Source organism: Saimiri boliviensis, chromosome 12 (assembly GCF_048565385.1).
Source record: "Saimiri boliviensis isolate mSaiBol1 chromosome 12, mSaiBol1.pri, whole genome shotgun sequence".
NCBI lineage: Eukaryota > Metazoa > Chordata > Mammalia > Primates > Cebidae > Saimiri > Saimiri boliviensis.
The window spans coordinates 78,206,378-78,231,432 of record NC_133460.1 but is presented as its reverse complement, the minus strand read 5'-3'; the positions used below and the strand labels follow the sequence as shown (position 1 = coordinate 78,231,432).

The following is a 25,055-nucleotide window of genomic DNA, read 5'->3' as shown; positions in this document are numbered from 1 at the left end:
AGCCTCTGAAGTAGCTGGGATTACAGGAGCCTGCCACTGCACCCAACCTAATGTTTTGGTTTTTTTTTGAGATGGAGTCTGGTTCTGTCACCCATGCTGGAGTGCAGTGGCCATGATCTTGGCTCACTGCAACCTCCACCTCCTGGATTCAAGTGATTCTCTTGCCTCAGGCTCCTAAGTAGCTGGGATTACAGGCATTCACCGCCATGTACAGTTAATTTTTGTATTTTTAATAGAGATGGGATTTTACCATGTTGGCCAGGCTGGTCTTGAACTCATCATGACCTCAGGTGATCCATCCACCTCGGCCTCCCAAAATACAAGGATTATAGGTGTGTGCCACTGCACCCAGCCTAATTTTTGTATCTTTAGTAGAGACGGGGTTTCACCATGTTGGCCAGGTTGGTCTCAAACTCCTGGGCTCAAGTGATCCACCTGCCTCAGCCTCCTAAATTGCTGGGATTACAGATGTGAGCCACCATGCTGAGCCTATTGCCACTATTTTGATGTATAAGATAACTTTTAAAATCTTGCCAAATAATTTCTGCTGTTTTAAGAGAATCAAATTTAATTTCTGCTGTATGATTATTACCTTCCAGTGGATGATGCCTTCTCACAGACAGTAAAGGAAATATTTGGAGGCAATGCAGATAAGAAAAATCTTGTGGATCCTTTTGTGGAAGTTTCCTTTGCTGGAAAAAAGGTTTGTACATGATCTAAATGCAGATGCTGCTAGGAATAAATATTTAAAACCACTGTGCTTTCCTTGGAGTGAATTCCTGCTTACTCTTTGTTCAGATAGCCCCCTGATGAGCCGGGTACTCTGCAGGAGCACAGATTATCTGAGTCCAAACCTTCCAGACTTCTCCACAGGTTTATTTTGGAGTGGAAAGTATGCAGAATACAAATTACAAAATTCAGTCTTTTGAGAGATTAGAATAGGGAAAGCTACCACTGAATTTCTGGAATTATTTTTCAGGTCCAAACATCATCTTCATCTTGGGCAAGCTCCTTGGCCAGCCACACCCATCCCTGGTAAATGTTGTAGGGTATAGACCCCCCAGTGCCTTGCTGCCCCTTCCTATCATGTTTCTCACCTTCCATGCTCCAGGGAACTGCTGAAACCAGAGCATGGGAGTGGGCCCCTGAAAAAATGTTGGCATAGGGACAGCTATAACCATCACTTTTACCTACAGAGATGGTCAAAGATAGGAGAGTTGAGAGTTGAGTGAGATTCTACAGTAGAATAACAGCATGGCATGGACAGTTATAGACGGAAAGAACTAGCATCATTTATGTGTTTGAACCATACAGTTATGAAAGGAAGATTTGGCAAACCACACAAACACACACATACACACACACACACACACACACGACTGGCACTTTTTTCTAAAAGATTCAGTGGGTGTGGTGGAAAAGCCTTTAGCTCTGGGTCAAAATGAGGCCTGCGTTAAATTCAGGCTTTACCCCACTTCATAGGCAGGTGAATCGCTCACCCTTCTGAGTTTCCATTTCCTGAAATATAAATGGAGATAATAATCATCACATAGAATTGTTGAGAGTTTTTACTCATTCAAAAGGTCATTAAGGACCAGATTCTGTCCCATGTGCTAGGATATAGAAATAAACACACAGGAACAGAAGAGACAGACAATAAACAAGCAAACAAGAAATGAAATAATTTCAAATGGTGTCCAGTATTACAGAGAAAACAAAGCAGGGACAAGAAGTGATTTGCGCAGGGAAGGGGTGTTTATCCAGGTTCATCTCAAGGTTTACCACCTTGAGAAAGTGACAGTTGATATACAGAGGCCGGGATATGCAGACACCCAGGGAGGAAAGCATCCAGGCAGGGAGAAGGGCGATGGGAGGTCCCAAGGTGGAAAATCTTAGCAGGGAAGGCTGCCCATGTGGCTGCAGTGGAGTCAGCAAGGGGGAAAAGCTAGGAGATCAGAGAGAAATAAATTTGGGATAGTAGAGTTTCATCAGCCCAGGGAGGGATCTGGGCTTTTTTCGAAGTGTACTTTGAGAGTCCCCTGAAGGTGTTACACAGAGAAGTGACATGAAAGTCAGACAAGAGAAGCTGTGGAGTTCAGATAGGAGACCATGCAGGCATCCCGGGGATAAAGGGTTCAGGATCTGCATGAAGATTGAAGTGTCATGGTGTGGCTGATTTGGGTGTGGCTAATTCTGGTTTGAGCCCGAATGAAGAGTGATGGAAAGACTGGAACAGGATCCAGTTTGGGGTAGGGGACAGGGAGGCTGGCGGGCAGGATCAAAAGATCTGTCTAGATGTGTTAATGGTAGATGCTTTGCAAACGGTATATAACAATTGCTCTATAAACCTTATCTCTTGTTTTGTTACATTAATCTAATATTAGAAACCTGACAACTGAAAACTAATGGAAAAGGGTTAAAAACAAGTTTCTAGTGCATCGAAACAGCAATGTTCGATAATATTAAACCCATGTCATATTTTACAAATCAAGAAAAATAAAGTTTAACAAGGTTTCTAAGTATGTAAGTAAACTGCTAAAGTCATAATCTAGTAAGCATATATTGTAAACTTTTAGAAATTAGAAACTTGAAAACCTACAGCTTTGCTTTGGTGATTTTGCAGGTTTGTACAAACATAATTGAGAAAAATGCAAACCCTGAGTGGAATCAGGTCGTCAATCTTCAGATCAAGGTTTGACTTTCTTTTCTTTTTAAAAAAGTAAGAACACTTTAATAATTACTAAATTATTGTGAAATAACTATTTTTTTCTGTTTTTTTTTTTTAATAGTTTCCTTCAGTGTGTGAAAAAATAAAACTAACAATATATGACTGGTGAGTTGAAAATAGACACACATCTAATTTAACATAAAAGAATTAAACATTTGGGTCACTGCGAAACATTACTCTAGATGGTCTCTTAGTTTCTGGCATTTTGCTTTCCTTCCAGAGGAAAGGATAAATCGCACCTGGAAGTGGGTGTTTTCTTAAGACAAAATTTAATAATAGTGTTATTGCAAAACAAGCTTTGAATATTTCGGTTCAACTGCTCGTAAACAAAAGAAAGGGAATGTGATCTGAAAATGCCCCAAGATAAGAAATCAGGGATTTAAATATCATTAGGCTGTCCAGAATAGACTTCGGAAATACAGTCAACCATTTCTTGGGAGGAATCACCAAACATTCTAAGAGCAATACACTGTTACTGCTAAAAAAGAAAATGGTAAAACGACCTCAGTGAAGGCAAGGAGAAGTCCTTGAAATGTTCTGACGGAACTTTTACTAGACCAGCCTCCTAGCACTGATTGGCCATAATGAGACCATTCTTGGAATGTCCTAGTTGGGTGGAGCATTCAACTGGCACCCTTAGCTCCCTGAGAGTGGAAACATGGCACATATCATTACCATCATCATGATCATCAGCACTACAATAGTTACGTAATGTGCCGATAATTAATAAATTTTATGACGATGGTATTGAGTGTGGCCATAGGCACATCCCTTGGCCTCTGTGTAAAACTGCAGTTTCATAACTTCAGAATAAATTACCCCACTAGATCAGTGTTTCTAAAGGGTGGTTGGAGGACCATCTGTATCAGAATCAATTGGGATATACTAAAAAATATAATCTCTTTGCCCTACTCTAGGCTTATTGAATTAAAAATGTGGGCAGGAGATGAGGGTGAGAAGTTTCTAGTTGATTACTAAGTACAGTAAAGTTTGAGGCTCACTGCACATGATTATTATTTTGAAGTCTGGGGTATTTTCCAGCTCTAACTTTTTTTAAAATTGTTGAAATGAAGATATATCTTTATAGATGGAGCCCTTAACCTATTTTGTTTTACACAGGGACCGTCTTACTAAAAATGATGTAGTTGGAACAACGTATCTACACCTGTCCAAAATTGCTGCCTCCGGTGGGGAAGTGGAAGGTAAGTCACTCAACAGATCTGGAGTAAGACTGGATACACAGCTTCTGGAGAAAAAAATTAACTGAGGTAGCCACCTTGTAATAGGTTTGGTTTCTTAGAAGCCAAGTGTGATGTACCTTGTGAACCTTTTCAATGGTGTTTTGGTGATGGCCTGCAAAACAATAATGGAAGCCACTAACAGTCTGAAGATTTTCGGCTTTCTTGCTCCCATCCAAAACTTTTTTTCTCAATAGCAGTTTTACAAAATTTTTGTGTCAATACAGAGAGCTAGCACTTTATTTTTTTTGAGTGATATTGACCCAAGTCCACCGAAATATAAAATAATACTCCCTTTTCAACTGATTCCCTTGGCAGGAACGATAAGGTCAGATGCCAATGAATCATGTAATCCTTACTCCCGAAGATGATATGGATTTGGTTTTCATTCTCCCAAGCACTGATAGCCACAAATTGCTCTTTCTGTGGTTTCCCAAACACTTTTCTTGAGAAGCACTTGCCTATACCTGACATTATGGTTTTGGGCATGTGCCAGAAATTGTAACAGTGAATGAAGGAAAGAAGTTAAGATGATAAAAGAAAAAATGAATGTTAACACAGTAATACCAGCAACTTATTTTTTTGTGACCAAAACAAAAAATTCTTATAATTGCCAATAGATTAAACATATTGAGGGATTAAACACATGAAACAAAGTGAGATACTTTGAGACAAAATTTTGTCTTGGGGAACTCAAGGTTCTTCTCATCCTTATCTTGTTTAAGGTCCTTTATAGGTTTTGAAAAGACACTGTTAATCCAAGCAGTGGAAAACATAAATAAGAACCTGGTTATATTATATTCCCCAAGACAAAATTTTGTCTCAGTCTCTCACTTTGTTTCATGTGTTTAATCTCTCAATATGTTTAATCTATTGACAGTTATAAGAATTTTTTGTTTTATTCACAAATAAGTTGCTGGTATTACTGTGTTAATGTTAATTTTTTCTTTTATCATCTTTCCTTCATTCACTGTTACAATTTTTTTTTTTTTTTTTTGGTTTTTTTTTTTTTTGAGACTGAGTTTCGCTCTTGTTACCCAGGCTGGAGTGCAATGGCGCGATCTCGGCTCACCGCAACCTCCGCCTCCTGGGTTCAGGCAATTCTCCTGCCTCAGCCTCCTAAGTAGCTGGGATTACAGGCATGCGCCACCATGCCCAGCCAGTTTTTTTTGTATTTTTAGTAGAGATGGGGTTTCACCATGTTGACCAGGATGGTCTCGATCTCTTGACCTTGTGATCCACCCGCCTCGGCCTCCCAAAGTGCTGGGATTACAGGCTTGAGCCACCGCGCCCGGCCCACTGTTACAATTTCTGGCACATGCAGAAAACCATAATATAATATAACCTGGTTATACATATAATTATGTATATATATATTGTTTTATATATTAGAGAGAAGGTGAAGAAAATATTAGAGATATGGTGAAGAACATATAGATTTCCTCCCTCAAGAAGGAAAAAAAAGCAATCAGAAGACAAGGTGGTGAACAAAGGAGATATAGTACGAATGTAGTTATATGGCCGAGCACAGTGGCTCATGCCTATAATCCCAGCACTTTGGGAGGCCAAGGAGGGCGGATCACTTGAGGCCAGGAGTTTGAGACCAGCCTGACCAACATGGTGAAACTCCGTCTCTACTAAAAATAAATACAAAAATTAGCCAGGTGTGGTGGCGGGGGCCTGTAATCCCAGTTACGTGGGAGGGTGAGGCAGGAGAATTGTTTGAACCTGGGAGACAGAGGTTGTAGTGAGCTGAGATTACAACATTGCCCTCCAGCCTGGTGACAGAGTAAGACTCCATCTTGAAAATAATTAATTAATTAATTAATTAAAGGTTATACATGACATTATTTTAAGCAAATGGTAGAGGGTAAGAAAGATTCCATCTGAACGTTCTCTGCTGAGTAGCATGGTGATCATGACACGAGCTGCGGTGAAGGAAATGTAATCATGGCCCTTTCGTTTTCTCTGCAGAGAGTAATATTTATGTGGTTGTTAGAATGTAAGCACTATTTATTGTATTTTGATTTTTAAAATTTAACCGACAGCCAAAGCTCTGAACAAAGCATAAATGCCATCACCCATTACAGTGTAAAAGTATGGAAGATAGAGATGAGAAGTGGAAGGAGGAAGGGGAGCGGAGGTAGCGCAGGAGTACTAATAGCCTCTTCTTTTAAAGTTAGAAATCTAAATGCGACTGTAGATGGAATCACAAAGGGAACCATCAGAGGAAATAAAAATCATGCTGTAACTATATGGGGGTAAGGTAAAAATGACTAAAATGCATCCATTATTCATGAAAATCCATTAAATAATATCTAAAGATAATTATTCAGAAATACTGGCGTAAGCATTTTGCTTAGTGACATGGTGGTGACAACCAGAAGAACTGAAACCAGAAGTTGCTACAAGCAATTTCAGCTTCTGTCTCTGAGACGCCTCATTGCAGGCCCTGCAGACTATGGGGTTAGAGGGCCTTAAAATAACAATGAGCTGCCAACATCGCCCTCCCCTCACAAAGAAACAAACTATGCTTTCAGTCAAATAATGTGCAGTAAACTCCAGGCCTTTGCTTATGCAGCCTCAGGCTATATTTACTTGGATTTCCTGCTGTTGGTCCCAACTAAGCCCTAAGATGAGTAAATGTTTTATTAAAAATGTGAAGTGCTGGTAACGTCACCAGGCTCTGTTTGTCTCCGGGAAGCTAGCTCTTCTGCTTCCTGGCTGCTTTGGTGCTGGGTGAAATTGAGTTATTCATGTGTGGTGGTTCTGCCCGTTGTCACAATTTAACCAATGAGAACTGTGTGCATTACAAAAAGGTCACACGTGATTTAGGTCTGAATTTGGGGTTTTTCTGAGGTTGCTAAATCACTTACCTGACACTGGATTTGATTAACGTTTTCAATGTCTGTTTTATAATGCCCGTGTTCTTGTTTAACCAGTCGTATTTTTACTATGTAGATTTCTCATCTTCGGGAACTGGGGCTGCATCATATACAGGTTTATGCTTTGTAATTTTGCTTTCTGTTAGATCTTGCTAGCTAATATTATCTTATTAAGAATATAACAATTGTCTTTAGAACTTTTTTTGACAATTTGCTGTCTCAACGTAGTTTTGCTAGAGTAATAGTTTTTGCATAAGTGCTGTGTGGTTGTCCTGCATGGCTAAGCTTAAAAGAAATATGTTAACCAGGCTTTGCTCCATGTCCCATGATTTCAGCTAAATGTATACCATAGTATTTGGCTTTATTGCAATTAATTGATTGTGAGATGTGACATTTTCTGTTATTGTCTATGTTCAGCAGGTAAAGATAAGGAACACTAAATCAGTTATTCTGAAATGTATCAAGTAACTTTCCCCCAATGTCAATATGAATCTCTAGGTCAGAAAACAATGAATGTTTTTCAGTTTACACCCTGAAGATCTCCTCCTCCTCCGAAAATGAGGGATCATAACACGTCCTTTGCTTTGCACAGAACTCGTCATTTTTTGCAAGTTTGCTCAATACTGTCACACACTTGACCATCACAACTCTCCTAGGGCAGATGTTGCTGTTCACCTAATAGATGAAGACTCTGAGGTTTAGAGAGGTTATCTGTCAGATAAACATGATTCTCCCTGCCACAATAATCTCCCAGGGTTGTAGTAAGAGGGGAAAGAGCTATTACATAGGGGAAAGAGATATTGCATGTGGGAAAGCTTTGCAAACTCTGAAACTGTATGCAAATATAAAGTGATATCACATAATTATGTAATCAACACAATGCCCAATTCTTATTTGCTTTAAAAAATATGTTTTGTGGGCCAGGCACAGTGGCTCACGCCTATAATCCCAGCACTTTGGGAGGCTGAGCGGGTGGATCACAAGATTAGGAGAACAAGATCATTCTGGCTAATTGGTGAAACCCTGTCTCTACTAAAAATACAAAAAATTAGCTGGGCCTGGGATGCGCGCCTGTAGTCCCAGCTACTTAGGAGGCTGAGGCAGGAGAATCACTTGAACCCGGGAGGCGGAGGTTGCAGTGAGTCGAGATGGTGCCACTACACTCCAGCCTGGGCAACAGAGCAAGATTCTGCCTCAAAAAAAAAAAGGCAAAAGAGCCTGGGTACGGTGGTTCACACTTGTAATCCTAGCACTTTGGGAGACCAAGGCAGGTGGATCCATGGGGTCAGGAGTTCGAGACCAGCCTGTCCAATATGGTGAAACCCCATTTCTACTAAAAAAAATACAAAAATTAGCTGGTCGCGGTGGTGCACTTCTGTAGTCCCAGCTACTCAGGAGGCTGAGGCAGGAGAATCATTTGAACCCAGGAGGCAGAGGTTGCAGTGACTCGAGATCACTGGCACCACTGCACTCCAGCCTCAGGAAGAGAGTGAGACACTATCTCAAAAAAAAAAAAAAAAAAAAGAAAAAAATCTATTTTGTTAGAATCAGATTTATATGAATATTGAGTAGTCCTTAGATTTGCAGTGAACTTGGCAGATGCACGAGCACTTTATTCCTTTATTCACTTGTTTAACCAATCAATGAACATGCATGTAGTAGTGTCACATGATAGAACCAGTAGTAGGAAATCAAAATAAAACATACTGAAATCCTGCCACGCCCCCTGAAAAGTGATACTCTAGTCACAGAGATGTGCAGCTATGTAGGGTTCTAGAAACTAAATACAGTATTTGTAATTACTGTATATTTTATCCCCAAAACACAAAGGGGATTCCAAAAGGTAAAAGAGGCATGGAAAATATCGTTGGAAAGTGGGTTGTAGCTAGATCAGAGGAAATCCTTGATGGCCAGGCTGAAGGATTTCTGTTTTATCTTGTGAAGGCTTTTTAGCAAGGGAAGTTTGATGTAACCTCTGTGCATTAAACAGATTAGGAAACTTTGGCAGCAAGAAGAGACTTAGCTGATGAGGGAATAGGTTTTCTTTTTCTTTCTTTTTTTCTTTTTTTTTTTTTTTGGAGACGGAGTTTGTCTCTCATCACCTGGGCTGGAGTGCAATGGCATGATCTTGGCTCATTGTGTCCTCCGCCTCCTGGGTTCCAGTGATTCTCCTGCCTCAGCCTCCCTAGTAGCTGGACTTACAGGCACCTGCTCATGCCTGGCTAACTTTTTTTTTTTTTTTTTGTATTTCTAGTAGAGAGGGTTTTGGCATGTTGGCCAGGCTAGTCTCAAACTCCTAAACCTCAGGTGATCCATCTGCCTTGGCCTCCCAAAGTGCTGGGATTACAGGCATGAGCCACCTCGCCTGGCCTAGAGAATGGGTTTTCCCAGAAGCCTATATTTAGGTGTGAGCACATGGAAGGAAGATTCCTTCTGTTAATCCAAAACAAGACAAAATGCTGACACACCAGAAAAGAGATTTGTTGGACAGAAATAATTCAGCCCCTGGCATTAAGCTGATGCACAGTGGATCATTACTGACAGTTTGTGTTTCAATCCCTGGGGATCTTTAACAAAAGGCAAATATACATGACAGACAACACAGTCACTCATGGGAACCAGGTGGAGGAGAGTTGGGGTTAGACCAAAGGAATGGATGAGGTAGTGGAGGGTGTCCTTGTCTGAGCTTTGAAACTCAAGGTCTGGGGCTAAATCTGCCAACTTGTGGGACTTTTGACAAGTCACTTCCCTTCTGTGGGCTTTGGCTTGCCCATCCATAATGTGACGTGACTACGGTGCCATCGCTTTAACATCCATTCTTACATTGTTTGTCATTTTTTTTTTTTTTTTTTTTTTGAGACGGAGTTTCGCTCTTGTTACCCAGGCTGGAGTGCAATGGCACAATCTTGGCTCACCGCAACCTCCGCCTCCTGGGCTCAGGCAATTCTCCTGCCTCAGCCTCCTGAGTAGCTGGGATTACAGGCATGCACCACCACGCCCAGCTAGTGTTTTGTATTTTTAGTAGAGACGGGGTTTCACCATGTTGACCAGGATGGTCTCGATCTCTCGACCTCGTGATCCACCCGCCTCGGCCTCCCAAAGTGCTGGGATTACAGGCTTGAGCCACCGCGCCCGGCCCATTGTTTGTCATTTCTAATTCACAGAAAGTTCTGCCTTATACCGAGTGAACCAAAGCTGATCTTGTAGCTCATAGCAGCGGTCCTCACTCTGTTTTTGGAGACGAGAGCATCCCTCTCCCATATGGGGCCATTGAGACTATTGAAGGCAGCTCTTATATTTCCCCACCCTCACTCACAGTTTCCCCATTTTCAGCTATTTAATTACATTGCCCCCAGTGCCCTTTATTGAGAAATTGTCTTGCTAAGACCAGGTAACAGAAATAAGGAGCATATCAGATGACCACCAGAGATAAAGTAATGAATGGGATTCTTCACGTCACTTAGAATATCACATGGTCTCGCACCCACAGGCAGGAGTTCATTATTACATGTAAAATTTTAAAATATCTTGTATTTTTAACAGCATCTGCCAGAGTTATACTAACTATTGAAGATTAAATGAGACTTAAGAGGAATAAAGTGCATATAATATGTCATTTAAGTGACTTCTCAAAACAGTATAATCTTTTACCCCAATTGGCAATGGCGTGTTTAATACAATGCCCACTATAAACTTGGAAAAAATGTGAAGATCAACTTTAAAGTCTAATTGCTCTTTTATTTAAATAGCATTATCTTTTTATAAAAATAAGTTTACCTGCACTACCCCCAAATGTTTTTATTTACTATTTTATGTAGCAATAAGAAAAGCGAAATGTGGCAAGCCTCATGGTGTTTACAACTTGCATTAATATAACTAACTCGCAAAATGGAGGAAAATAGTCTCACTAATAACTAATAACTAATATTTATTTCAATAGATTGAATGTTAAAAGCCTGACACCTAATGATGTTTCTTTCTCTCTCAGTAAACACGGGAGAAACAGAGGTAGGCTTTGTTCCAACATTTGGACCTTGTTATCTGAATCTTTATGGAAGCCCCAGAGAGTACACAGGATTCCCAGACCCCTATGATGAGCTGAATACTGGAAAGGTTGGTTTCTCTGTTAAGGTTGTATTAATGAGCATTGGTTAATGTGATTATTTCTTATAAAGTCTAATTAAGTATTGCAGGATAGAAGTTTCATACTCCCTAAGACTTAGAATGCAAACATAGGAAGAGATTGTGGAGATCATCTCACTGGGGCATGGCCAATGGCCATTTCCCCCAACTTCTATGCTTCTGGTAGACATCAATAATCAATGCTGCTTCTCTATCCTAATAAGCTCCTGGGCTGCCTTGGAATTCTTCTCAACATCCTATTTTAGAAATTTGCCCAGCACTAGGCAGTGCCATGCCCCCTGAAACCCCTTGCTACTCTTGATCTGATCAATACTTTCATTTCATAGATGAAGATATGCAAACCCAGAGATGGGAAGTGTTCTTTTTACCACAACAGAAGCCAAATGTCTTTTAGGTATATCCCGAGGCTCAAGAAAGGGACCAAGCTAGAGAGAAAAAGCCCTGAGAGGGGAAAGGTGAAAGACTGGCTGTGGAGGTGGGGGCCTCCCTTCCTCCCCAGAAGGTTCTATTGCCAGCACTGCTGGGTGTGGTGGGAGGAGTATCCAGTCTTCATCCGCATGCTCAGCTGTACCCAGAACATCATCTTCCTACATCTTCCTCCTTTACTTCCTGGCTATTCTGAGACTTGCCCTGGTTGCCAACATGGCTGCCTCCTATTCTGAGAAGAGGAGAAAAGCAGCCAGGTTAACACAGATAAATGCAGAGCTTCCCCGCTGAAGTATGGTGAGGGGAGACTTCGAGCCTCATTCACCCCCACCTCCCAGCCTCTGCAAACTCCTTCTGGAGCTAAAGCATGGTGTGAAGGCCTCTGACCTTGGTCATAGCTAAGGTCTTTTTCGGCCCTGGCGTCCCAAGGTACTCTCTGAGATCTGTCCTAAAGCCAATGGCTCTTCTTTCCAATACCAGAGACCTGAATCCAGCTGGGAGAGTGGCCGACAGATTGACTTTGAAAGTTGGCCGGGCGCGGTGGCTCAAGCCTGTAATCCCAGCACTTTGGGAGGCTGAGACGGGTGGATCATGGGGTCAAGAGATCGAGACCATCCTGGTCAACATGGTGAAACTCCGTCTCTACTAAAAATACAAAAATTTGCTGGGCATGGTGGTGCACGCCTGTAGTCCCAGCTTCTCGGGAGGCGGAGGCAGGAGAATTGCCTGAACCCAGGAGGCGGAGGTTGCGGTGAGCTGACATCGCGCCATTGCACTCCAGCCTGAGTAACTAGCGAAACTCCGTCTCAAAAAAAAAAAAAAAAAAAAAAAAAAGTTAGGGCCATGGGATGGAGAAACTTTTTGTGTTGTATTAGCCTGACTAGAGACACAGAATGCTTTTTGCTGTTGCTGCCTGGAGGAATAATCCTGGGTTATTGCCTTTCAGGGGGAAGGAGTTGCCTACAGAGGCAGGATCTTGGTTGAATTAACCACTTTTCTTGAGAAGACACCACCAGATAAAAAGCTTGAGCCCATTTCACATGATGACCTGCTGGTTGTTGAGGTAAATGTCAGAGTGTGAATAATGCATGGTATAGAAAAGGGGACCTCCAGGGACTGAAGGGGCAGCTGGGGGAGTAGGAGGGCAACCCAGTTCACAACGAATGCCCTCATCTGGATGTTTCTACAACAGCCCTGTAAGGATTGCTTCAGCCCTTGAGATGTTAATACCCTACTGAAAACTGGCAAGAGCACTGCTACCCAAAAACTGAATGAGCTGTTTGCTAACTGGTGTTGGGGGTCATGGGGAAGTGGCCATAACCGCCACTTTTTAGTGGCACCAAGAGCTGTAGGTGCCACCACTACTCATTTCCATTTGAGTAGGCTTCCCAGCTCGGAGGGCAGATGTGCTGAGGGCCCACATTGCAATGGTTGTGAAGCCTACTTCCTCCTTGAAGACAGGAAGTCTTCCTGGTTGACTTCCCCAACCATTTCTGAGAAGCCCAGGTCGATGCCCGTGTGTCCCGCAAATCTGAATGGTTTGCAGCCAGCTGACTGATGCCCTCCAGGCTGGGCTGCAAATCACCTCCAGGGCCCAGCTGCCCCGGGCTGCTGCCTCCCTCTGTTTTAAGCACACAAGACAGGCCCCACCCTGCTTTCCCCACTCTATGGCAGAAACCAAACAGCAACTTTTAAAAAGGTTTCACTTTCCGTTTTGGGGATAAGAATAGGAAAATACAGTATAACGGGTGACAGAGTGGTTGTGAAATGTAGCAGTTCTCAGAGCTCAGGGGTCAGACTGGTGTTCTGGGTCCCTGAGAGTCAGCCTTCCTGTCTACTCCCAGCCTGACTCCTTGTGGCCGGCTGGGTTCTCCGTGCTCTCCCCATGCTCCCGCCGTGCCCAGAGCACACCTTCATCTGAGTCCAGGCCCAACTGCCACGAGTTCTCCAGCGAGCCAGGGCCTTCTCCTTCCAGTCGTCTGATGTCTGCCCGTTACATCTGCCCCCTTTGCGGGATGATCATTGGGGGGACTAGCCACTCTCTTTAACAGAAACTCCCTTCTTTCCCAGAGCAATGTGGCCTTGCTCACTGACCCCCAGACGACAGTTATGTCAGGAGGTTAGCATCCTCTGGAATCCTCAGGTTTCACGTGTTTGGAACATCCATGGTCCAGTGCTTGAGCCCCACCGATTTCATTCCTGTTTTCTTCTTTGAGAGGAAGGTCTCTACCCCTCTCTCTGAGATTTCCCTCTCTCCACCCTACAGCCTCAGGAAGGAACCTAGCATCACCATAGCAGCAAGCCACGGGGCATCCATGTCACTTCACACATGGAAAAGAAATAGTTCTCCCCCACAAATTATTACAGCAAAGATGATCATTTGTTTTGTTTTTTAACTAGAGAGACACGGAAGTCAAGAAAGTCCTAGTCATCGTCTTTCTATCTATTCCACAATATTATCCAGTCTGTAATCTAGGAATTGCAATAGATCATGAGGACAAATTAAGAAAAGGGAAAAAGAGGGAAGGAGAATGTGAAAAGGGGTATTTTGCATGCTATTTACAGCCGGGATCATGCGAGAGAATAGCCAGAAACCACTTGGAGGCTTCTGCAGAGACACATGGTGGTTTTTGACTTGAGTAGTTACAGACTGGAGTTGGCTCTTGAAATGTTGGTTGGAATTCAGGGTTAGGCAGGAACGTCACCATGGACATTCAGCCATTATGGTTCCTCTTTATTTTGTTCCATCACCAGAATGTAATTTAAGTCCATGCTGCTTCTCTTTTTTTTTTTCTTTAAACAACCATAGTTGGGGAGAAGGAGAAAGAGGCTCAACAAAATGCTTAAAAAAACACTTTATTAACTCGATTGCTAAACAAAATTAGTTTTCTTCACTGCAAATAGTTAAACACACATAGGCTAATAAGCTTATTTCATTAGTTTAGTGTAAAAGCAAAAAAAAATAAAAAGAGTAAACGATGTATATTGCCCACAGTGTATGTCAACAGAATAAAAACAGCTTTCTGTTGACTGGTAAACAAAACAGAATTCATTTTCTTTGCTCTAAATAATTAAACACAGAGAGCAAAATAGCTCATCTTTTCTATTAAACAAATTTAATAAAATCAAAAGTGGGGCCAGGTGTGGTGGCTCATGCCTGTAATCCCAGAACTTTGGAAGACTGAGGTGGTTAGATCACCTGAGGTCAGGAATCTGACCAACATGCTGAAACCCCAAGTCTATTAAAAAATACAAAAAATAACAGGGCATGGTGGTGGGTGCCTGTAATCCCAGCTGCTCAGGAGGCTGAGGCAGGAGAATTGCTTGAACCTGGGAGGCGGAGGTTGCAGTGAGCTGAGATCGCGTCATTGCACTCTAGCCTGGGCAACAGAGCAAGACTCCATCTCAATAAATAAATAAAATCAAAAGTGAAAAGAAGCCCGAATTTTAAAAACCTTGCAGAATTAGAGACTAGGAGAGGAATGAGGATTCTGAAAATGTAGCCATACTCCAAGCAACCAGAAGCCTCAAGAGAGCGTGAAGTGAGCAGATCTGTGCACCTGCCAGAAGGACTGAATGAATGCAGTCACCCTACAACATGATCATGACCCTTGTCTGTCTTGCAGAGGTCCTCTGTTCTGGGTTGTGGGCAGCTAACAAAACTTTTTGGTAGAGCTAAAGAGGCTTCAACAAACGGGCAACTTGGTTGCCAAAGAGCCAAGTGCTCCCCATATTTCTAAAGCAGAGCTGACCTATCAAGACCTAATGAAGAGAGGCCCCAGTGCAGGGGGGATACAGCAGTTTCAGCCTGGCCACTTCCCCAGTAGGAATCGGGCAGATAGAAGAAGATCAAGTGTTGCCAACCTAGTGTTATTCTAATACTTGCTGGCTTCTTGAACCTCTGTCTGCCGCTCAAGGACTCTGTTTTTTGTCTCCAGGATCAGGAGTCTGTTCTTGGACCACTTTCTCTCTGCTCCCCTTTCCCTAGTCTCCTTAGATGTGACCGAATGCATTTCAGGAGCATTCTATGCACTTGCATTCTCTTTCCTACTTAACTACAATCCCCTCGACATTTCCCATTAGTCTGGTCCACATTAAGGGCTCAAAAATACTGCTAAAATAGCCCCTTCAGGTTCTTCTACCTGCTCCATCAGGTGTCAGCTTCCTTTAGTAAACACACTGAAGGTGGCATGCTGGGCAGTCTTCATTGGTACCTGATCTCCTTCTCACTGACCTTTAATGTCCCATGCCTTGTGTGTCCACAGCCACTTTGTCTTTTTTTTTTTTTTTTTTTTTTTTTTTGAGATGAGGTCTCGCTCTGTCACCAGGCTGAAGTGCAGTGGTGCGATCTCGACTCACTGCAACCTCTGACACCCTGTTTCAAACAATTCTCCTGCCTCAGCCTCCTGAGTAGCTGGGATTATAGGCATACGCTACCACACCCAGCTAATTTTTGTTTTTTGTTTTTTTTGTTTTTTTTTTTTGAGATGGAGTTTCGCTCTTGTTACCAAGGCTGGAGTGCAATGGCACGATCTCGGCTCACCGCAACCTCCGCCTCCTGGGTTCAAGCAATTCTCCTGCCTCAGCCTCCTGAGTAGCTGGGATTACAGGCACGTGCCACCATGCCCAGCTAATGGTTTGTATTTTTAGTAGAGACGGGGTTTCACCATGTTCACCAGGATGGTCTCGATCTCTCGACCTCGTGATCCACCCGCCTCGGCCTCCCAAAGTGCTGGGATTACAGGCTTGAGCCACCGCACCCGGCTAATTTTTGTATTTTTAGTAGAGATGGGGTTTCACCATGTTGGGCAGGATGATCTCAATCTCCTGACTTCATGATCCACCCACGTTGGCCTCCCAAAGTGTTGGGATGACAGGCGTGAGCCACCGTACCCAGCCCACAGCCACTTTCAAAAACTCTTAGCCCTTATCGGTATCTTACTTGACAGAAATCACCTCCTTTTCCACATCGACTGCTGAAGCTCTACCTTATACCACCTCATCTACAGGGTGTGCTAGTCACCGATGATCAGAAAGAGAGCCCCAAGGCCCTACCCCCACCTGAGTCCAGTAGACTACAATTTATGTGCTTTAATTTTCTCATGTCATAGGCAGTCTTATCCCAGGCTCTGCGCTTCTCTGGTGTTTATTGTTCCTTCCTCTCTCTACCTGTCTGTGCCCTGAGGGCAGAGAGGAAGTGGGAAAGGTCTGTGGGAGCAGCAGAATTCTCAGCTGCCTGAATCCAGGGAGGCCAGGCTCTGGGGCAGGTGAGCAGATGGTAGGGAGCTTCTCCTGGAGTCTGAGCTTGCGCAGTGATCAGGGAGCTGCTCCATCTTCAGCGGCCAGCTCACATGTGTCCCCTCTCTCCTGGGAAGTGTGTTGATGACCAGAAGCCCAAACTATTGCTTTTAGGGTTCAGACTCTCCAAGGTGAGGGTCCTATCAGGGATTCTGTGGGTCATTTTGCAAGCCCTGCATGAGAGCACCCAGTGAGTTGTAATGGAATCCTGGCTATGTGGAGGCTGCGGGCCAGCCGGCCCAGCCAGAGCATCGTCCTGCAGCTCCCGCCCCACCTCCGAGCCTCCCCACGAAACTGCTCCATCCTGTGCAGCCCCTGGCTTAACAGATGCCTCTGGCTTAAATACTGGTCATTTTCTCCTAGGCCCTGACTCAGACCACAAATTATGTTTCCCATTTTTAGCTCCTTCCCTTTTCTCCTATCATCCTAGGTGGTTTACAAAGAAGTTGTACTGTATATAGTTCTGACTAATCCAAACAACTTCCTCCTTTTTACATTTTGACACAATTCAAACTCAAACCCAGAATTTCCACATCATTCTGGACTATGGGTAGTCCAGGGGGCTTCATTGTGGGTAGTTAGCAGAGCTCTTGGCAAGTAGCGTCCACCCCCAATCCCCCTCTACCAAGTTGACAGTGGACTCAGCTGGGGAGGCTTTTAGACTCACGATGCCCAGGTGGAATCTTCCTCAGGTAGTTCAATGCAGCTCAGGTCGCAAACCAATGTTTTAGAAAGACTTTTTAGAAAGATTGAGGCCTAGAGGGGATTTGACAGAACCCTATTGGAAGGTTCTATTACACCATGTCAAAAATTCCCTTAACCAAAATGGGGACTCTGTGACAGAAGGATGTCCAGGAGCTCAAGATCATGAGCTTCAGTCACTATCAGAAGTTCTTAAAACAGTTCTCAAAAATTTTAAAATTCTAGCCGGGCACAGTGGCTCATGCCTGTAATCCCAGCACTTTGGGAGGCCGAGGCCCTTGGATCACTTGAGGTCAGGAGTTAGAGCCAAACCTGGCCAACACAGTGAAACCCCATATCTACTAAAAGTACAAAAATGAGCCAAGCATCGCGGCTCATGCCTGTGATCCTAGGTACTCGGGAGGCTGAGGCAGGAGAATCTCTTGAACCCTGGAGGTGGAGGTGGCAGTGAGCCGAGATCGTGCGTGCCACAACATCCAGCCTGGGTGACAGAGCAAGAATCCATCTCAAAATAAAAAAAAAAAATTAAAATTCCACTTCTGGGTAGAGACCTAAAAGAATTGAAAGCAGAGACTGGGTACCAACAGGGTTCTAGAAGAGACACAGGATGTGGACAGTATTGCATGGCAGAACGCATAGGACATAATGAAATACAGCACCCTAAACCATTGCATAGTTCTTTGACACAGGAAGGCAAAGTGCCTGCAGATCTGTTGGGATGTGACTCATAATGAAGGAGTTATGCCAGCTGAGCAAGGCTTTGGGGCAGGATATGGATTTAAGATTTTCTGTACCTGTGAAGGAAGGCCGGAAGGGCTCATGGTCATTTCTGCTAGGCTGACAGGTACTCAGTGTGGTTACTGTTGGCCCTGTCTTCAACTCTTTCAGTAAACCAGTAATTTCAAAAGAAAAGAAGAAGGAAGGAAGGTTTGATTCCATTTTGATTTAAAATAAATTTACCTAATTTCACTTATTTTTATTTATATCTGACATTAAAATCTTTATTGTTATTTCCGATTAGAAAATTAATACTTTAGTCAGGTGCAGTGGCACACACCTGTAGTCGCAGCTGCTGGGGAGGCTGAGGCTAGCAGATCACTTGAGCCCAAGAGGCTGAAGCTGCGGTGAGCCGTGATCATGCCATTGCACTCCAACCTAGGCGACAGCACAAGACTCTGTCTCAAAAAAAAAAAAAAAAAAAGGAAATTTAATACTTCATTCAAAATAATTAAAAATGTATAAGTTAGAAGGTAAAGTTTGCCATAATCTTTCAACCTTCTCCAACATAACTACTGTTAACAATTTGAGTTATATTCCTCCAAACCTTTTTCATGAATACAACAATATTAAAATATCTATTTAACAGATTAAATTAAAATATACTGGTTTTTTTTTTTGAGGCAGGAATCTCGCTCTGTCAACCATGCTGGAGTGCATTGACACGATCTTGGCTCACTGCAACCTCTGCTCCCTGAGTTAAAGTGACTCTTGTGCCTTAGCCTCCGGAGTGGCCGGAGGTGCACTGCAGGTGCATGCCACCAAGCCCAGATAATTTTTGTATTTTTAGTAGAGACAGGGTTTGACCATGTTGGCCAGGCTGGTCTTGAACTCCTGACTTCAAGTGATCCACCCACCTTGGCCTCCCAAAGTGCTGGGACTATAGGCATGCACCACCACGCCCAGCCCCAAAATATACTGTTTTTTCATGGTTGCACATGCAGATCTATTTAAGTCTTTTTATGAGCTTTCATTCGATTTTATGGATGTAACATAATTTAACAAGTGGCTGAAAGACATATATTGTTTTCATTATTTCCCTTTCATTTTAATTAAGGCAGCAAGGAACCATCCTAGTGCTTCTATCTTTGCTCACTTATATGAGTACAAGAGGAACTGCTGGTCCAAGAACATTCTCCCCTGCCATTTAATTCGGCACTAATCATTAGGTTTAGAACTGCATCTGCTAGAAATCCACATGTAAATAAGGACAAAAGATCTTTCGCTGAACCTTATGTCTGCTCATGCTTTATAGAAATACCAGCGACGGCGGAAGTACAGCCTGTCTGCCGTGTTTCATTCAGCCACCATGTTGCAAGATGTGGGTGAGGCCATTCAGTTTGAAGTCAGCATTGGGAACTATGGCAACAAGTTTGACACTACCTGTAAGCCTTTGGCATCCACAACTCAATACAGTCGTGCTGTATTTGATGGTAAGATTGGCACTAACCGTTCTCTCCTCTGCACGTTTACAGTGGGTGCGCAACGGGACCGGAAGCACGTGCTGTTTCCTCCCTCTGGCACCAATCTCCCCAGCCTATGGTTAGTGGAAAGGAAAAGGTTTAATGAAGAAGAGAGTGTGTTTGGGGTTCAGGCACCTTCAAGGCTGGTCAAACCCAAGAAGCTGCAGGTCCCATTGCCAGAGGCTGAGCCCCAATGCCACCCTCGCCCTGCTCTGCTTTAATGCTGGTTTTGCCATGTAAAACTCCAAGAGGGCCACTGTGCTGAGTACTGAGCTCTGCAAAGCAGCTCCTAACCCTACCAAGCCCCAGATCCTTCTTAGATTGAGTAGTTGAAGTGAACGGGATGTGGCTCAGGTACTGGAAAATCATGCTTCTGATTTACTCTTGTTACTCATCAGCCTGTGACCTTAACCACATCACTTAATTCTAACCCTCAGTTTCTTCATCTTCCTTGGAATTGATGTGAGGATTCAATAGCTATATTTGAACAAAGATGAGTGAGAAATGGTCCCTGCTTTTAAGGAGCTTACATTCTAGTGTATAAAATAAATCATAATAGATAGCAAGGTATGAGAACTTCCAATAAAACTGTCAACAAATGGTTTGAGAGTTACAGAGAAGGGAGAGAGGAATACTGATCAAATTTCCCAACAGTATTGCCAGAGTTTTAACTTAATTTTTAAAGCAGTTTTAAAATCTAAGACATCCTAGAAAACATCAGCTAACAATTCTTAATCACAGTAAAGCCTTCAAAGAACAGAAAATTACTTTCTTTTGCCCCACTTCCAACAAAAACATTTATTTAGAATAACAGTTTTTAGGGACGAACATGTTCAGTTTAGCTTCCTATGCCATCTGTATTTTCTGCTACCGTGTTAGGAAACCATCTTTGATGTTCAAATGCATGGCCCTAAATCACTGAAAGATCCTGAGATTGCTGTGCTGCATTTACTAGGGTATCTCAGAGAAAACTTCAGAACAGACTGAATGAAAAAGAGCTTCCTAATCTTCAGTTGCTTAATGAGTCAAACTAAAGAACCAGACCTCCTCAAGCTATTCCCTAAGCCTGTGGATTAATCAGCAGCTGAGTCTGCACATCTCTTTAATAAACATGCTATTTTAAGTGTTCAGTGTTCACTGACCCCCAATGTTTTATACCAGGGAACTTCTATTACTACTTGCCTTGGGCCCACACCAAGCCAGTTGTTACCCTGACTTCATACTGGGAGGATATTAGTCATCGCCTGGATGCGGTGAACACTCTCCTAGTTATGGCAGAACGGCTGGTAAGTTCCTCTTTTTCTGCGTTGCCTTTTCTCCAAGCAGGGTGAGTTAGGTATTAGTTAGGATGCAGGCCAGGCCACCGTAACACAAGACAGCGCTCAATACAGTGCTCAATAAAGTAAGAGCAACATCTCTAGGAACAGTGGCGGTAGATGGTCCAAAGTTAGTCTGGAGGTTCAGTGGTACTGGGGACCCAGGCTCTTACCCGCTATTCGCTCTGCCATCACTGAGGAGTAGTCAATGTCTGCATGGTAGAGGCAGCTCACTACTACATCTGCCCTCCAGCCTGAGGGGCGGGGTAAACAGTGGGAAGCAGATGACACAGCCCTTTCCCTTGAAGGGAAAGATCCAGAAGTTGTACTCTTAATTTCTACTCACTTTCCACTGGCCAGCATCCAGTCATACAGCCACATGTGACTCCAGGGAAATTGGGAAAATGTATAGTTTTATACCTAGGCAGGCATATGCCCAGATAAAAGCTTTCTTACTATGGAAGAGGAGAGGATGAGAAAGCAGGAGTAGGGTAGAGCAGGAACTCATAGTTTCTGCCATAATGTTTGTGTGGACAATGGTTCATTCCAACAGCAATAGGAGACTCTTAGAACTTTGCATTGGAAATCTCCACTGCAGGAAGAGGTAGCTTAGAGGAGCCAGTGTCTGAAACATTCCGCCCTTGCTGCAGACTAGAGCAACTTCTTCTGTTTGGAGATTGGGGATTTCCTTTGGTGAAAACTGCATATACATGATATCTGTGATTATCTGTCTAGCTGACACTGGTTAACTAGATTGGTGAGGAGAAGGGGGACATATTTGGGATATTTCTAATTAAGTGAAAAATACCAAGTTGCTTGGGCCAGGTACAGTGGCTCAGGCCTGTAATCCCAGCATTTTGGGAGGCCAAGGTGGACAGATCATTTGAGGTCAGGAGTTAAGAGGCCAGCCTAGCACAGCATGGTGAAACCCTGTCTCTACTAAAAACAAGAAAGAAATTAGCTGGCCTTAGTGGTATGAGCCTGTCATCCCAGCAACTAGGAGGCTGAGGCAGGAGAATTTCTTAAACCCGAGACAGAGGTTGCAGTGAGTTAAGATGGAGTCATTGCACTCCAGCCTGGGCACAGTGAGTCTCTGTTCAAAAAAATAAATAAATGCTAAGTTCTCCTGTCAGGTAGTGGTAAAATCCATCTGGCATTGATGTTTTGATTTCCAAATTATATTAACAGTAATATTTTGAAGATCTAATCTCTACGAGGGCTGGACCAAAATATACGGGGTTTCTGGAGTATACTTGATCTAACACTCTATGGCAAAATCTGAAATATTCTTTTATGTTATAAAGGCAATCTGGGAGGATAATTATAGGTTTAAATTGACTTAATCGTAACTGTCCCTAAAATAAAGTTGCAATTGATGTGCAATGTACATCTCAAAGGCATTGGTGGAGAATTAATTGCACCTGTATTATAATTATGTTTGAGATATTCTTCAACAGTTTTCATCTTGGTTCTTCTTTTTTCCCATCTTAATGAGATGGAGTCTTGCTCTGTTCCCCAGGCTGGAGTGTAATGGTATGATCTTGGCTCACTGCAACCTCCGCCACCCGGGTTCAAGTTATTGCCCTGCTTCAGCTCCCGAGTAGCTGGGATTACAGGTGCCTACCACCACACCTGGCTAATTTTTGTATTTTTAGTAGAGATGGAGTTTTACCACATTGGCCAGGCTGGTTTTGAACTCCTGACCTCAGGTAATCCCTCCACTTCAGCCTCCCAAAGTGCTGGGATTACAGGTGTGAACCAATGCGCCTGGCCCATCCTGGTTCTTCTTATTAGCTCTCTCCACTGAATAAGCTTCCTAATCTGAATAGGATGGTGGCTTTCCCTGGTTAGGACTTTTGACACTCATGGTAGGCTCTCCCTCAACTTCTCTGTTGGCAGGTGCTCAGTGGGATAGAACCATGTGTTCTGGGCTTATCTTGTTCTCTCTCTGCCCCAGCCCATAAATGGTTATTTCTTCAAGCAGCTCTGTTTCCTTTTAGTGGGGAATAGCATTTTAGAAACAAGATCTGAGTACTAGAGTGCTCACTACTACTGAAATATCATTGCTTTTAGGCCTTCTCGGCAAATGAATTTGCACACACACATATGTATATTTATTTCCATATCTATCAATATATTAAAAGCCATGACCTCATAAAGATACTTCCAATTCCATTCCAATACTACAAGGTTTATTCTAGTCCTTCTGTTTCTGTATCTGTAACTTTGTTCTCCAACAGTGAGAAATCGTCACCCTCAATATATTTGCTCCTTTGTTCAATCCTAAAATCTGTAGATAAACCACTGTGAAAAATAAGCCTACTAATTAGAGTTCAATATGTTTATGGGTTTTTTTGTTTGTTTCTGTTTTTTGCCTTTTAACAAAGGGTATATGGTCAAAATATTGTGTTCCAAAGTTACTTGGGTTAGTTTAGTGTAATTATGTTATTCGTCTGAAATATAATTTGGTCTGTTTTATTTCTGGTTATATTCCACTTTAGGGTTCCCTCTCCTATCTTTGCTGGTTTCATTTTGTTTGTTTTATGAATATATAAAAATATTTACATGGTTTCAAAGGTTAAACTGTATGAAATGGTATCATGGCATAATGAACAATTATCGATTATTTTCTCTTTTCAAATTCTTCAGCAATCAAATATAGAGGCTCTAAAATCAGGGATTCAAAGTAAAATGCCCGCAAACCAGTTGGCTGAATTGTGGTTGAAGCTGATAGATGAAGTTATAGAAGACACGAGGTACAGTGACCTTATCTCAAAATTTTCATCCATGCTCTCCTCCCTGAAATTCTGACTGTAAAGCCTGTAAAATTGTTTCTAGTGTTTGTCTAAAAAGTGATTTTGAGTTATTCAAGCTTCGTAAAAGCCCTCACTGGGAAGAGTGCCTGAATCACCACCAGGAATAGTTCCACTTTCTGATTTGGTGCCAGTTCTAAAGTAGCCTAGGGAGGCTGAGGCCCCACTCCAGAAAGCACATCCCAGACAGCCTCAGGCAAGAGACAGGGAGGGGTGGAAGAGGCAAGCCCCAGCCTCTGCTTCCCATCAACCCATGGATGACCCCTCCCCTGGAGAGGGGTGACTTCTGGCTCTCATGGAGAATGGGATCTGGGGGTGGAGCATCGATTTCACCATTCGGAACAGTGTCTCTCATTCATAGACATATTTTTAGAAGCAGCCTTTCTCCTCGCTCTTTTACTGAATGCCTAATGAGCATTGTGGCCAAGCCTCTGTTAGGCGAAACCAGTAGATTTGACTGGAACCAGAGGACCTTTCATAACTGTGACTTGGAGAAACAGCTCAGATCTTTTAGCAGATGGATAGTAAAGGGGAAAGTGATTCATTCCAAACTCATTTTAAATGTTGGCTAATAAAGCAGTGGACAGGGAAGTTCCGAAAGAAAAGCATATTGAATGCTTTCCACAAGCAAAAAGGCCTTTACTCCCCAGGCTAGGCTAACGCCCTCAGTCGCCCTGTCTTCTTGTGCCGCCTAGTGGTATGGCCGGGTAATTGAAACGTAGCCAAAATCAAAGCAGTGCTGAGGCGTTTGTTGAAATTCCAAATGCTAGAGCTGGGTCCTCAGGGATCATGTCCTTCAGTCTCCTTATCTTGTAAATGAGAAAACAGAGGCCCAAAGAGGTGAAATGACACATGTGATGCCCAGAGCTGGGTTTACCAACTCAGCCCGTCTTCCTGCACCGTATTCCACGGTCAACATCTGTTTGTCCAGGACCCCAAGTGTGACTTTTGAACTAACGACTTCCAGATAGCTTTTTGCCTCAAAGAATCACTCTGGGGACTTAACCCTTCAAGTCCAATGCCATATTTACTAAACCAGGCTGGGTGTGGTGGCTCACGCCTGCAATCCCAGCACTTTGGGAGGCCAAGGCGGGCGGATCACCTGAGGTTAGGCATTCAAGACCAGCTGACCAACATGTTGAAACCCCATCTCTACTAAAAATACAAAAATTAACCAGATGTGGTGGCGCAAGCCTATAATCCTAGCTACTCAGGAGGCTGAGGCAAGGAGAATCTCTTAAACCCGGGAGGCAGAGGTGGTGGTGA

General features: G+C 43.1%; 1 protein-coding gene across 2 annotated transcripts in view; it reads left to right on the top strand.

Moving 5' to 3' along the window:
* Positions 1-25,055, top strand: part of MYOF (myoferlin) — a 185,007-nt gene that overhangs the window by 82,462 nt on the left and 77,490 nt on the right. The window contains exons 13-22 of one of the 2 annotated variants that reach the window (XM_039465156.2): positions 600-703; positions 2,624-2,692; positions 2,790-2,833; positions 3,848-3,930; positions 6,928-6,966; positions 10,840-10,964; positions 12,367-12,483; positions 19,453-19,630; positions 20,822-20,946; positions 23,626-23,732. In XM_039465156.2, the coding sequence (XP_039321090.1) occupies positions 600-703; positions 2,624-2,692; positions 2,790-2,833; positions 3,848-3,930; positions 6,928-6,966; positions 10,840-10,964; positions 12,367-12,483; positions 19,453-19,630; positions 20,822-20,946; positions 23,626-23,732 (991 nt within the window). The remainder of the gene's footprint in view (positions 1-599; positions 704-2,623; positions 2,693-2,789; positions 2,834-3,847; positions 3,931-6,927; positions 6,967-10,839; positions 10,965-12,366; positions 12,484-19,452; positions 19,631-20,821; positions 20,947-23,625; positions 23,733-25,055) is intronic. The other variant, XM_074382594.1, reaches the window with a different exon arrangement.